Source organism: Lutra lutra, chromosome 4 (genome assembly GCF_902655055.1).
Source record: "Lutra lutra chromosome 4, mLutLut1.2, whole genome shotgun sequence".
Taxonomy (NCBI): Eukaryota; Metazoa; Chordata; class Mammalia; order Carnivora; family Mustelidae; genus Lutra; species Lutra lutra.
In genome coordinates, this window is record NC_062281.1 from 182,888,386 (window position 1) to 182,902,719 (window position 14,334).

Consider the following 14,334-nt stretch of genomic DNA (forward strand, 5'->3'; position numbering starts at 1 on the left):
AGGATGTCCTGAAGGAATAGCATAGGTAGATTAATTCAAATCCTGTCTCTTCTGTTAAAATCCTCAGTGGGTACTTCCTGCAAGGAAATGACAGTTGCCATTCTGGCTGGAGGGACTTGGGCTGAGCTGGGGGATTTTGGCCTGGCAACCTCTCTGGCCAAAAGACTTCGGTTCTCAAAGATGGTTTTGTTTTGTTTTTTAACCTTTGTCTTAGAAAAAATGAGGGCAGCATAAGAAGGATTTGCTCTGTCGGAGGCAGCCCTCCCCTGAATCAGTAGAGGGGTGTGGATAAAAGGCAGCAAGGTCCCTGTCGCCTTTCTCAGTAGGCCTCTAACTACCGCTTGAAGGCCTGCCTCCTGCATCTCTCGCGGTCCTAGCTGAGCAACCTCGGGCAGATTGCTTAACCTCTCTGAACTGGGCAGTGGGGATTAGAGGAGAGAGTTGACGCTCCAGCGAAGCGAGCCGCCCCGGCCAGCCAACAGCTAGACTGCTGCGCGACTCTCCCAGGGGCTGGGTGCTGAGAACTCGCAAACCCCCCACCCCCACTCCCGGGAGCCGTCGGCTGTGACGCCACAGGCGTTGCCGGGCAACCGCGAACGCCGCGGCGGCGCGCGTGCCCGCGGGCGGCTGGGGCGGCTCCGGGGTTCCGGTCGTGCGGCGGCGCCTGCAGCGCGGATCCCCCACTGCCTCCTCCCCGGGCCGGGCCTCAGGGACGGGCGAGCCCGGGCGCGGGAGGAGGCGGCGGTCCCGGCTCCGGTCCTGCGACCCCACCGCCGCGCCCCTTCTCTTCTCGGGGCGCTCCGCGGGGAGTCCCGGCCCCCGGCGGCGGGCGAGGCCCCGCCCCCGCCGCGAGGCCCCGCCCCCCGCGCCCGGCGCTGGCCCCACCCCCTGACCCCAGAGGTCCTGAGTCCTGGCCGCACCGCCCACGTCGGGCCGCGCGGGGGGGACCCCCGCCGAGGCGCCATGGCCTCGGAGTCGGTGAAGGTGGTGGTGCGCTGCCGCCCCATGAACCAGCGGGAGCGGGAGCTGAACTGCCAGCCGGTGGTGACGGTGGACTCCGCGCGCGGCCAGTGCTTCATCCAGAACCCGGGCGCCGCCGACGAGCCGCCCAAGCAGTTCACCTTCGACGGCGCCTACTACATGGACCACTTCACCGAGCAGATCTACAACGAGATCGCCTACCCGCTGGTGGAGGTGAGGGCGCCCGGGGGGCCGCCGCCCAGGGGGCCTGCAGGGACAGCGCTGTCCCCGAGCTGGGCTGGGACGCCCCTCTGGAGGAAGTAGGTGGACACCAACAGGTTGGGCTGAAGTCTTTTGTCTAGGTAGGAGACAGCTGGAACCCACCTACAACGTCCAGGTTCCGGTGTCCACTGTCTGCAGGGCCAGAGCTGGCCCTCGCCCCCACCCCTCCCAGCCCCCTGCCCACAAGAGCTCCAGCCTCCAAGACTGCCTGCCCTCCACCATCAGCTGAGGACCTGAGGACTTCTCCAAATGCTCAAGCCTCTTCCCCCAGCCTCCTCCTCTTCTTCCCCGGCTGTAGCCTCTGCTTTCTCCTCTCAGCATCCAGAATCGTCTCTCATCCTCCCTCCGACAAAGATCTCTGCTTCCTTCCTTTTGGCCTTTGTCTGGGAGGAACGGAAACCGTTTCCCTTTGGTCTAACCCATCATCATCTTCCTCTCAGCAGTTGAGGAACAAAGAGGCAACACCAGTTTGTCACCCTTCATAGGGCTTTTGCTTTCCGGAGCACTCACACTAGGTGGCTTGCACATTTCACAGATAGGATGACTGAGGCCCAGAAGAGGGAAACTTGCCCAAGCTTCCAGCAGAGGAGTGGCTGGAGCTACGCCTCATGTCTTCTGGCCACAGGCTCTTCCCAAGGCATCTCCCCAGCCATTCAGCGAGTCATTAGTTAAGTGAGATGTCACAGGTTGTCCCAGGGAAAAAGGACAACTTTGGGAAATGGTGCTTACACCCTCCTTCGCTTGAAGCTTCCCAAGGCATATTCAGGTACCTGAGGTTCTGGAGAGTCCTATAGTGAAGAAACTGATTTGGCTTCCTAAACCCAGTGTTTCCAAAATGCGTGGTAGAACCTTTGTTGTTTTCGCTGGCAGGCCAATTAAATCCTCCAGAGCACCTCCTTCGACTGCCCCATTTCTCTACCAGGCTCAAAGCCCTCCCTTGAGAGCATTGAAGTGTTCTGAAGCCCAGAACTCCCCAGTGGTCAGGGCCCTATGGAAATGATGCCCGGGAGATGAGGGCAGCTCTCCCTAGGTTGTGGTCCCAGACACTGGGGATGGCTAGGCTGTCCTTCTGCACTGGGAGGCTGTCACACTCCTAGGCTGGAAGGGACCTGAGGGGTTGTGTCTGGTGTGCCCCCTCTCCCCATTGGGTCCTTGAATGTCCACCCAGTGGCAGAAGTTCACTCTTCCCAAAGCAGCCCCTTTCCCCTTAGCTTCTTGGCGCCTAGAAGACTGTTCTGCGTGGTGAGTCAGAATTAGTGTCCCTGAAGCTTTAGCCACCTGTCCTGGCTCTGTCCCTGAGGCCCTACAGACCTCCTCTGCTCCCTTTTCCAGGGTTGGCCCCTTAGAGATTTAGATTCCAAGACTGAGTCCCTTGGCCTTGCTCGTGGGTCCCTGCCTCATCCTGGAAGTACTCCCCTAAGCACTTCCTCAGGAAACCCCAGCCCCAGGTAAGGAGACACTAAGGACGGTGTTTCTGTCACATCTCCCCTCTGGCTCTCCCTCTTCTCCTGAGTTCCCCCACTTCTTGGGATTCTCTGCCAGACACCTGCCTCTGAACATCCCCCAGAGCCTTGAATTCAACATGACAGAAGCTCATTTTCATTCATTCACCCATTCAGCTAAAAAGTAGCAGCTCCATACCAGCCCTGAAAGGCGTGGCCTCTGCCCTCCATGAGCTCATGGTCATGGGGAGGAGCAGCTAAGCTAATACACCAATTCCAGCCCCCTGCCCATATTCCAGGGTTGTAATACTACAATCCAAGATGATGAAGGGGAGAGGAAGCCTGGGTCATGTTGACAGCTGGAGAACCTGGGCTTGGAGGGTATAGGAAGGGAGGGGAAGGCTGGGAGGGCTTCCTGAAAGTGGTGAGGTTTAAGTTGAGACCTGAAGAAAGAGAGGGGTAAGCCAGGTAGGTAGGAAGGTGGAGGCAGGGGCCTTCCAGGTGGAGGCCTGCATTTGACTCTGGGGACAAGTATAGAGCTGGAGTCCTCATTCTTGGTGGGGAAACTGAGGTCTGGAGTATCACAGAATGAGTTAGGGGCGGTTTTGATACCCAGCCCAGTGTCTGGTCCCGTGCTCCATCCTGCTGCCTCCCATTAAATGAGCAGCACGCTGAGCACAGCTCAGGTGACTCTGAGCCAGGAGCAGCTGTGCCATTAGGGCCAGGGGGCTGTGGGTCTGCCCGGCGGGGCTCTGAGCCCACTTCAGGCTCTCCTGGGGCTTCTGCCATCTCCATGGGGCCTCCCATCCAGGCCCTTGACTTTGGGTCCCTATTGCACAAAGCCCCCAGCACTTCTGACGGCCCCTTCCTGCCCTTTTCTTTCCTGCTTCTCCAGGCCTCAAATCTAGTCCCTATTCCTGATCTTCTCTGTCCCTGGGTGATCTCTTTGGCTTTCCTGGGTGCTGCCCACCCTAAACACCCCACTTCCACCTCCTCACCCCATTCTCACCTGAGCTCCTCACTTCCACGCCTGGCCTGCTACCTGGTCGACGGTCTCTTTCCCAGCCAGTGACTTTGCCATCTGCCCCTTCTCCCGGCTTCACACCCATGGCCTTGGAGTTGCCCCTGATGAGCCGTCCCCAGCCCACCCACAGGCCAGGTACCATGACTTCTACCACGCCCAGACATCAGTGCAGTAGAAGCCATGGGATTCGGTCCCCAGATGGAACATTCAGTGGTGTGCTTGGGAAGGGGCGGAAGGGGGACATGAGGCAATTTAGGACAGATGCTCTTAAAAAAAATTTTTTAAGGTTTATTTATTTCAGAGAGAGAGAGAGGAAGAGAGAGAGAGAAAACCCAAGTGGGGAGAGGGGCAAAGGGAGAGGGAGAGAAGGAGGCTCAATCCCCAGACCCTAAGATCATGACCTGAGCTGATATCAGGAGTCACACGTTTGACCAACCGAGCCACCCAAGAGCCCCTGGACAGATGCTTTTAATTTCAGTTGCAGTAGTTACATGTTTAATGTAAGGGAAGGAAAGTACTCAGCACATCCAGCCTGTAATGCATTTTCATGGGAATTACTGCCAAGGGTGACATCAAGTTAAAAAGGATCCATTAGCCATTGATTTCCTGCAAGTCTGCTAGTTGGTAAGAGAGCGGGGAGACGTGTGGACCCTGGGGTGGAGGAACGAGGGGCCACAGTCAGGACCTGTTCCTCGGGCAAGCTTGTTTGCTTGCCCTCGCAGCTCTGGAGGTATCACTTGATGGGTGAAAACTTTTTGAAATCCTATGTTTTGCCTTAAAAATGCACGTAAAATTGTTTTCTACCTCGCTGCGGAATGATATCCTGTTCTGTAGAACTTTCTGCAGCGGTGGAGATGTTCTGTCTCGAGCTGCCACCGGCCATCGATGGCAGGTGAGCACCTTGAACAGAGGCTAGTGCTACTGAAGGACTGAATTTTAATTTTGTTTAAAGTCAAGTTAAATTTAAATAAGTACAGGGTACCTGGGTGGCTTAGTGGGTTAAAGCCTCTGCCTTTGGCTCAGGTCATGATCCCAGGGTCCTGGGATCGAGCCCCACATCGGGCTCTCTGCTGGGTGGGGAGCCTGCTTCCTCCTGTCTCTCTGCCTGCTTCTCTGCCTACTTGTGATCTCTGTCAAATAAATAAATAAAATCTTTAAAAAAAATTTTAAATAACTACATGTGTCTAGTGGCCGCCCCATTGAAGATCCCAGCTCTGGAGCAAGGATCTCCAGTACAAATGTAACGTGAGCCACATGCTTAATTTAAATGTTCTAGTAAGCACATTTTATTTTGTTAAGATATTTGTTATTTTATATATATGATTTATGAGAGGTGTGACTTTTTAATTCTTAATTTAATTAAAATTTTTTAAATTTTAAGTTTTTTAGTTTTTAAAGATTTTGTTTATTTACTTGAGAGAGAGAGTGAGAGCACAAGCAGAGGGAGAGGGAGAAGTAGGCTTCCTGCTTAGCAGGGAGCCTGATGCGAGGCTTGATCCCAGGACCCCTTATGATCTGAGCCTAAACCGAGAGTCCCACGCTCAACCAAATGAGCATTTTATTTTATTTTATTTTAAGATTTTTTTTTTTTTTTTAATTTGACAGACAGAGATCACAAGTAGGCAGAGAGGCAGGCGGAGTTGGGGACAGGGAAGCAGGCTCCCTGCCAAGCAGAGAGCCCGATGCCTTTTAGGGCTCTATCCCAAGACCCTGGGATCATGACTGAGCCGAAGGCAAAGGCTTTAACCCACTGAGCCACCCAGGTGCCCCCCAACAGAGCATTTTATTTTATTTTATTTATTTATTTTTTATTTTTATTTTTTTTAAAGATTTTATTTATTTATTTGACAGAGAGAGATCACAAGTAGGCAGAGAGGCAGGCAGAGAGAGAGAGAGAGAGGGAAGCAGGCTTCCTGCCGAGCAGAGAGCCCGATGTGGGACTCGATCTCAGGACCCTGAGATCATGACCTGAGCCGAAGGCAGCGGCTTAACCCACTGAGCCACCCAGGCGCCCCAACAGAGCATTTTAAAAAGGGAAAGGAAACAAAATGAAATTAGCTTTAATAATAAATTCTATTTAACCCAGTATACCCAAAATTTTATTTCAAGAAAACACGCTGATAAATGTTGTCATCATACAGTGACAGTGGGGTATTTCCCATTCTTTCTTCATGCAGTCTTTGAACTCAGCTGTGTTTTACACTGTAGCATGTTTCCATGCAGATGCTCGAGTGTCAACAGTTAAAATGAAACAAAAAATAAAGTGATGCTTAATGGAAAAACATTTCCTACTGCTTCAGTTAAATGTAAATGAATTAAATCAAATCAAAGAAATTCAGTTTCTCAGTCCCACTGGGTCCATTTCTAGCATGGCTGCTGGCTACCCTACCCACCAGTGAAGCCATCTCTGTTTTCGTGTGGAACACCTTCTCCGGGTTTGGGTGACTCAGATACTCTGGGCCCAGCACCATCTGATCCTGGGGCTGCAGGTGTCCCCGGCTCTGAGGTTTCCAGCAGGTGACTGCTCTGCCCTGTCCCCCGCACCCCTTCAGGGGGCTGTCCCTTCATGGAGCCCCCCTCCCTCTGATGAGGTGTAGGAACCCACACAGCGTTCAGGGCTTCCTTGGACAAAGCAGAGGTGCTTGTCCAGTTCTGCCTGTAAAAATGAGGCCTAGGCCTCCAAGAAGCCATGAATCGTGACTTGGGGTCTCCTCCAGCAGCAGTCCCTGGGGATCCCGGGCCCCTCGGTGGTCCACAGGATGGGTCTTGGCAGTGTCGCTGGGCGAAGATGCCAGGTGGGCCCTCGGGGCCTGGGAGCAGCTGTCCTGTGCTGACACAGGCTCCCCCCTCCCCCGTGCTGAGTTCTAGAATCGATGAGCTCATGAGCTCTGCGAGGGCAGGGACTGGGGTTGCGCCTTGTTCATCACCATGTCCCCAGCTAGAGCGTGGTGCCTGTGCCTACGGAATGAATAAATGTGTCCGTGTATGAAGACCGACTTCAGTGCTGCTCTGGTTTCCTTCCTGTCTTCTCTCCCCTCCTCCCGCTCCACCTGCCCTCAGCCTCTGCCCGCTCTGCGCTCTCATCAGCCTGGAAAGCCATCCTCTTCCTGAACCCTGAGCCACCTTGCAGCTCCCCCTCTTCTGTCTGCCCCCCCCTCCCGCCCGCTCCCCGGACACCTCCGCTTGCCTGGTATGAGGGTCACTTGCATGTGTCAAGCTCCCTACCAGGAGGTGAGCTCCTTGGGGGCAGAGCGGGGCTCACTCGTCTCTGCACTGCCTGCTGGCCGGGTGCCATCGTGACACCCGGGGAGGGGCCCCGAGTCCCGCTGGGCCCGGCCAGCTGAGCACTGGGCTTGTGGTCCCCCCACGCAGGGTGTCACCGAGGGCTACAATGGCACCATCTTCGCCTATGGTCAGACAGGCAGCGGGAAGTCCTTCACCATGCAGGGCCTGCCGGACCCGCCTTCCCAGAGAGGCGTCATCCCCAGGGCCTTCGAGCACGTTTTCGAGAGTGTCCAGGTAGGGCCTTCGTGGCGGGAAGGGGCAGGGCTGGCGCTCAGGGCTGGGGGCTCCCCTCACATTCCGGCGAGGGGTCCTGGAGCACCAGTGCCCCGCAGCAAGGACTCTGAGCACATCGGAGACTGCCGTGACCTCTGCCGTGAGCAGAGGCAGGCTCCGGTTTCTGAAAGGGGGATGGGAGAAGAACTTCACATTGAGAAAATTCTGCTTCCCAGTTCCGTGTTTTTCATCCTGCCATTTTTGGACTTTAACGTTTTACTTGCTGTCCCACGTGGACCTGATGACCCAGAGCGCCGGCCCGAGAAGGGGTTGTGACAATTAATGAAGCAGTTACTACTGACCAAGCCTAGTGAGAAGCCCTTAGCATCATGATCTCACCAAACCCCCACCCTTGCCCAGGAGATCTCCATTGTCCCCATTTTCGACATAGGGAAGCCCAGACTTAACCCCCCTTCTATGCAGGGCAAGACTGGGGATCCCAGTGTCTGGGCTGCAGGTGAGGACTGCCTTGGGGGCCAGTCCTGGCCATGAGCAGAGATCCTTGCTTCGGAGAGATGGCAGAGTGGGGCCTGTGACCCCAGTCAGCCGTAGAGCCTACCGTACCTGCTCCCAGGACTCATTTTGTGCCCTCCCTCTGCCCCCGGGAACCTTAGCAATAAGGAAGGATCAGACCAAAGCCAGTGCTTGGTCCTTACCTTGGCCTCAGTTTCTCTACCTGAATAATGGGGAGGCCTCTCCCATTTCCTTTCCTGTGAGGCAGTGGAGAGCGCATGCGACAGTAGTAGTATGAGAATTAAGCAAGTCAGAGGAGCCCAGGGGCCCACGGGGTTGGAGTGGAGCGGCGGGCAGCTGGCCAGGCAGGCAGGCAGGCAGGGCCAGGAGAGCTTGGGGACTCCCCTCCTGTTGACGTCGTGCCTCTCTGGGCGCGATGTCCTTTTATTAGGTCCTGGCTGGAGAGGGTGTAGGGGGCTGGGTCAGTGTTGGCAGTAGGCGCTCAGGTGTCTTGGCTGTCCCTGTCCATACCTGGCAGTGTGCAGAGAATACCAAGTTCCTGGTCCGGGCCTCCTACCTGGAGATCTACAACGAAGATGTCCGTGACCTGCTGGGGACAGACACCAAGCAGAAGCTGGAGGTGGGTGTGAACATGGCCCAGGACAGGGAGGGGCCGAGGGAGGGGAGAGGCTGGCATCAGTGCTTCTTCAGAAGCACGGGGAAGGTATCCTGGGGCCACAGGTGCTGGTTCAGATGAGAGTGGGGACTTTTGAACTTGAATTTTGGAGGATTCTCAGAGTCCTTGGTACAGGGGAGGCGCTCACAGGCCTACCCCTGACCACACAGTAGAGGACTGGACCTTACCTGGGGTCAGACCACCTATATCTGGTGAAGTAGATGGAGTTTTGTGATAGATTTCATTTGGAAAATAGGTTCCACTTCTAAAAAAGTTACTTAAAAATCTCGAAGGGCCCCAAAAGCTAGAAGGAAGGTGATAACGATTACCATTTATTGAGTTCTCTTTGCTGCTGCTCTAGGCACACGACCCTGTCACTAGTCACAGTGATCCCGTTGGGCAGCTGCTATCCCCAGTCTACCCGTGTGGGAAGGGACGCTTAGATAAAACCACTTGCCTATGTGTGTGGCCAAAACTGGACTTGAACCTAGGTCTGTCTGACTTCAAGGTCGTGACCCCAAACATCCCATTTCATGGTTGTTTGTGGCCTCAGATTCTGGAACTTTGTTCCCCTTTGCAAGGTGTCTGGTATGGGGCACCCCAGGACGGGTGACATGACCCTTACAAAATGAGCACCAAAGAGGGAGGCGAGCGTGAGTCCTTCGCAGAGCCCAGCGCACAGAAGGCCCTCAACATGTGGCTCTGAGGGGGTCACACACGATAGGCAGAATTTGGCTGACCCTTTGGGGAGCCCAGTGAGGTCAAGTGACTTGCTAGCGCCCGACAGCCAGTTGGTGGCAAGGCTGGACCCAGGTCTTGGCCTGAGTGGGAGGCCTGGGTTATGCGTCCTCTCTGGGACTCTTTAAATGCTGGGGTGGCCGGGTCGGGTCCTAGGGGGAGAGGCCAGCGCAGGGGGCGGGGGTGGAGGGGAGGCTGAGTCAGTCCTGTGGCCAGAATGCAGGGGGGTACCCCTGACTCCCACACTTCTTATCTGACCTAGCAACCAGGGGACTTCCCAAGAGGCCCACCTCCTGCAGAGTCGGAATGCCCGAGCTGGGGGCACATCACCCCAGGAGGTTGCCATGGAGATTCCCATTTTATGGATGAAAGGGTTTGAGAAAGAGAAGGTGACTTGCCTGAGGCTAGGAAGCCAGAGTCAGGGTTGGACATTTTCTTCCTTTTTAAAAAATTAATTAATTAATTAATTAATGAGAATGAGAGTCAGAGAGCGAGCGAGTAGGGAGGGGCAGAGAGGGAGGGGGAGGAGAGGGAAAGAGTCCCAGGCAGACTCTGCGCTGAGCACGGAGCCCAGCGCGGGGCTTGATCTCAGGACCCTGAGATCCTGGGATTGTGACCTGAGTTGAAACCAAGAGTCAGATGCTTAACTGTCAACGGACTGAGCCACCCTGGCAACCCCAGGGTTGGACATTTTCTGTGACGAGCTGCTTAAGTCTCCCCAGGGCCCATGCCTTGACAGAACCAGGTGACGGGGCTGCTGCTGATGCCTCCCTGTCCTCCTGACCCCCGGTGACCCCCAGACTGGACAGGGTGTTGGAAGCACCTGGTTCCCCCGATCCCTACCCACGTGGAGGGGGCAGGGCTCTGTCCCTACTCTGCTTGAGCCTCCTACTTGTCCCCTGGTCACCCCTGCTGAGATGTCTGCGAGTTCCTCTCTGACCTGCGACCACGCTTTGATCCAAGTGAACAGATCAGACCCCAGGCAGCAGCTGTCTTGAAAAATATGTTTGTTTTGGCCATACTGAGGAAAAATCCCTAAGAATTTGAGCTGGGAAGACCCTTAGAGAGCTTCTAGTCTGCCGTTTCCTAGTACAGATGGAGAAACTGAGTCCCAGGGAAGGGAAGGGACGTGGCCAAGGCCACACAGCTAATTGCTAGTAATGGTGTTGGTAGCAGACCCTGTGGGATCTGAGTGGTCAGGGGCTTCCCTGCCAGAATGCTTTGGGGTCAGCAACACAGAGAACCCCCCGGGGCACTAAGAAGCCAGTAATGGGGTTCCAGCCAAGGGAAGCATATCCAGCCGGTGAACCGTTTGTGCAGCGAAGCCTGGGAAGACCTCCGGTGCTAGGTACCCGGCCGTGTGCTATAGCAGGTCCACACGGGTGTGACCTCCCTCCCTCCCAGGCCCCATCTTTTGACAGGTGGCCGGGCCCCCCAGCCTCAGCTCCCGACAAATGCAGCAGCGCTCTGCCCTTTCTGGGCTGGGACCTCCAGCCACCCACCGGCAGTCTTTCTACTGTTTTCTCTATCGAGGAGTTGGAGCAGCTGAGTCATAGCTCAGCTCCAAGGCAGGGAGATGGGGCGGGGGGAGGAGGAAGGCACAGGACGTTGCTCCCACGTGTCAGTCCCGAGAAAGGCCAGCTTGGGGGATCAGGGCCCCCTGCCAACCCACACTGGGGCAGCAGGGGGCTCACCTCCCCTGCTTCCACACCCAGGACCCTAGAAGGGCCTCAGTGATGCAGGCCCTGAGGGCTGGCAGCTGTGCCCCTGCCCCATCCGGGCCCCAGGCCTCAGGCTTGGTGAGTCAGCCTGCTGGGGTGGGGGGCTGGGGGTGCCAGTGACAGAGGCACCCTGAGACACTCCCCGCCGGGGCACCGGGTGTGGGGGATTTGACCCACTGTCTCCTGGAGAAGGTGCAGATGGGTGCTTCTGGGAACCTCAGGACAGCCTTAGGAGGGGGTGCTGCTCTGACCCTTTATGCCAGAGGAGGAAACGGAGGCTCAGTGCGCCTGGGCGAGGCCAGCCCCCGTGCACACAGTCAGGAAAGGGGGAGTCTGGGTTTGAGTTCAGGTGGCCGGCCCCGCAGCATGGGCTCGGAACCCGTGCTTCCCACAGGGCCTGATGGTTTTGGTAATTAGAGGTGAGTAGATGGGCCCGGACACCACTACCAACCAGCCTCAGGGAACCAGGCCACCCTGGGCGGTAGAGGTAAAGCCCTCGGGGGCCTCTCACTGTACTGGGGGGCAGTGTCAGGAGCCCCTTCTTCCTGGGGCACCTGCCCCTTGCCAGCTGCATCCCAGCTGTTGCATGGTGCCCAGGCTCTGGGCTGGGTCGGAGGGAGTATTTACTCGGGCACACAGGGCCTCCCTGGGGCAGCAGGGCTGGGACCGAGTGGGGCAGGATTGTGGGGGATCGTAAGGTTGGGGAGCAAGCCTTCCAGGGCCTAAAAGTAGGGCAGTGGCGTTGCTGCGGGAGGGCTTGCCTCCCCGCCCACATTCCCTGCTCCTGAGGGGTGCTCCCCTACCCCCATGCCCTCGGCTGGTGGCGCCCCTCCGCGTACCCACAAGACTGGCTTTTAGCTCTATCCTCTTCTCAGTCGTCCTAGTGGTCTTGCAGAAGCAGGATTTATCATCATCAGACAGAAGAGGGAACCGGGGCGGAGAGAGGCAAATTGACTTCTCCGGCCAGCAAGTGGCAAGGCCAGGCCTCTGACCTAGGAGACCAGGAGCCTGCTGCTCCCCGAGACTGAGGCCCGGAGCAACTGCTCACCCCCGGGGCCCACTGTGTGCAGGCGGCTTCCAGGTCCTGGGACTGGGTGGGCAGGCGGGCAGGTGATGGGAGCCAGAGGGCGCTGCCAGCGCTTTTCAGGTCAGCTTCAACCACCCTCTGTTGGCAGGGTCTCCTGCTTCCCTCTGTCCTTGGTGCTCTGTCCTCACCCCTACGTCCTAGGTCAAGGTCAGCCCTTTGTCATTTCAGACTTCAGTTACTGCAGGATGCTCCGGCTTCTCCATCCCCGGCCTGTGGAGCCTTCCATAGCGGGGGATCCCATTTGATTCTCTGTTACTAATAGCTCTGTGACCTTCAGCAAATCCCTTCCTAGTCTGTGCCTCTGATGGTTTTCCAGTCCTTCAGTCTGGGTCTGGGCGTTTCTCCACACTTGAGCAGATAGGGCAAGCCTGGGTGCTCACCCCCTGACCCCAGGCAGCGACGGCCAAGCCCCACGTGGGACCCCAGAGCCGCCGGGAGCAAAGCACCTGAGCCTCTGTGGCTCAGACCAGCAGGGACATGACTTGTCCTAATTCATTCTGCTCTCTCCGGGGTGGTTTTATTTCCTCACACTTGAAAAATATTGCATTTCACAGCTCTGTGTCAGCAACAAAACAACTTGGCTGCCTGGAGAGGAAGCAGGGAACAGTCAGATAAATTAATTTGCTCGCTGCCATCCCACTGAGGGCTGGAGGCCGGTTTGAGCTGGCGCCAGTGGGAGTTCTGGGCAACAAATGGCCCTTTGCCGGCCACGATCCAAAGGCCTGGGAACGTTCCTGTTTTCCTGGAGCCACAGCAGAGAGGCGATCAGGAGCCCTATGGAAAGGGCAAAAGAGCAGCTTTCTGAGCCCTCGGGGGACTACAGGGTCAGCCCCTGGCAGCTGAGCGCCCGGGCTAGAATGGCCCTTCATAATAATCCCGCCACCACCAACAGCGTGGACATCGCCTGGCATTACGGGGCACTTGCCACGTGCCAGGCCCTGTGCTAAGCCTGGACGGGCCTTATTTTTTTTTTTTTTAAAGATTTTATTTATTTATTTGACAGAGAGAAATCACAAGTAGGCAGAGAGGCAGGCAGAGAGAGAGGAGGAAGCAGGCTCCCCGAGAGAGCAGAGAGCCCGATGCGGGGCTCGAACCCAGGACCTGGGATCATGACCTGAGCCGAAGGCAGCGGCTTAACCCACTGAGCCACCCAGGCGCCCCTGGACGGGCTTTATTTAACTGAATCCCTATCCCGTCCCTAAGAGATGGGTATCTCATACCCATTTTACAGATATGGAAACTGAGGCCGGGAGAAGTTGAGTTACTGGCTCAAGGTCCCACAACAAGGAAGAAGTGGGATGGGTTTGAGGCTGGTTCCACCTGGAGCAAAGCCCCTGCCTGTTGGAGGGACCATGAGGTGTCTCCCTGCGCTGCAGGAGGGCAGAGGCGGCCCGAACTGGGCCCTTCCCTGGGTCCCTTGGGGATCCCTGGTCCCACGAGGCTCTGACCCGTCCCTCCCGCCCATAGCTGAAGGAGCACCCGGAGAGGGGCGTGTACGTGAAGGGACTCTCCATGCACACGGTGCACAGCGTGGCCCAGTGTGAGCGCATCATGGAGACGGGCTGGAAGAACCGCTCAGTGGGCTACACGCTGATGAACAAGGACTCCTCGCGCTCCCACTCCATCTTCACCATTAGCATTGAGATCTACGCCGTGGGTACGTGCGGGGGCTACTGGGGGCAGGGGAGCCGGAGCCAGAGCCGGACGCTGAGACCTTTCACCTCCCGGGGCCTCGGGGGCCCCATCCAAAACTGGGAGAAGGTGCTCGAACGGCCTGGAGGCCACCCAGGAGGACCCTCCTGTGCTAGGTAGGGCGCAGGTTTCCCGGGTAAGCAGCAGCATCAACAGTACTGTCACTGGCCGCTCACCCTGAGCACCTACTATGTGCCACGCAGTTTCTGTGAGTTAGCTTGTTTATTCCTTACCACAGCCCAGGAGGTGGCTACCAGCGTCGCCCCCATTTCACAAATGAGGAAACTGAGGTCTCACAACTAGAAAGCATCAGAGCTGGGCCTTGATCCCAGGCTCTGTCTCCAGCGTGTCCTGCCTGGACCTTTTGGCGTCTCCTCTTTCTCTGTGGTGCTCCCCACCCTTCAGTCATCCCCCTCGTCCGCCTGTCTAGGAGAGTCCCTGAGGAAGGGAAGAAACTCATATTTATTTCTTGCCGCTGGTAGCAGCTGTGCTAAGTACTTCCCAGGCTTCCTTCCGTTTACAGCCCACAGGAGTCCTAGAGGCAGGCGTTCTCATTGCCATTTTACCGACTGGAAAACTGAGGCTCTGAGAGGTGCAGTGGCTTGCTTGTGTGGGGTCCCACTGATAAGTGGGGGAGCTGGGATTCGAACCTGATTCTCTCTGACATCTGGGCTTTTCCCAATAACACGGCAGCTGCCTCC

General features: G+C 56.7%; 1 protein-coding gene across 7 annotated transcripts in view; it reads left to right on the forward strand.

Annotated features, from left to right (window-relative positions):
* The first annotated feature begins 855 nt into the window (after positions 1–855).
* Positions 856–14,334, forward strand: part of KIF17 (kinesin family member 17) — a 41,410-nt gene continuing 27,931 nt past the window's right edge. For all 7 annotated transcript variants that reach the window (XM_047724639.1, XM_047724641.1, XM_047724640.1 and 4 more), the window contains exons 1-4: positions 856–1,194; positions 7,081–7,227; positions 8,258–8,359; positions 13,409–13,598. In XM_047724639.1, coding sequence (XP_047580595.1) covers positions 964–1,194; positions 7,081–7,227; positions 8,258–8,359; positions 13,409–13,598 — 670 coding nt within the window. In that variant the 5' untranslated portion in view covers positions 856–963. The remainder of the gene's footprint in view (positions 1,195–7,080; positions 7,228–8,257; positions 8,360–13,408; positions 13,599–14,334) is intronic.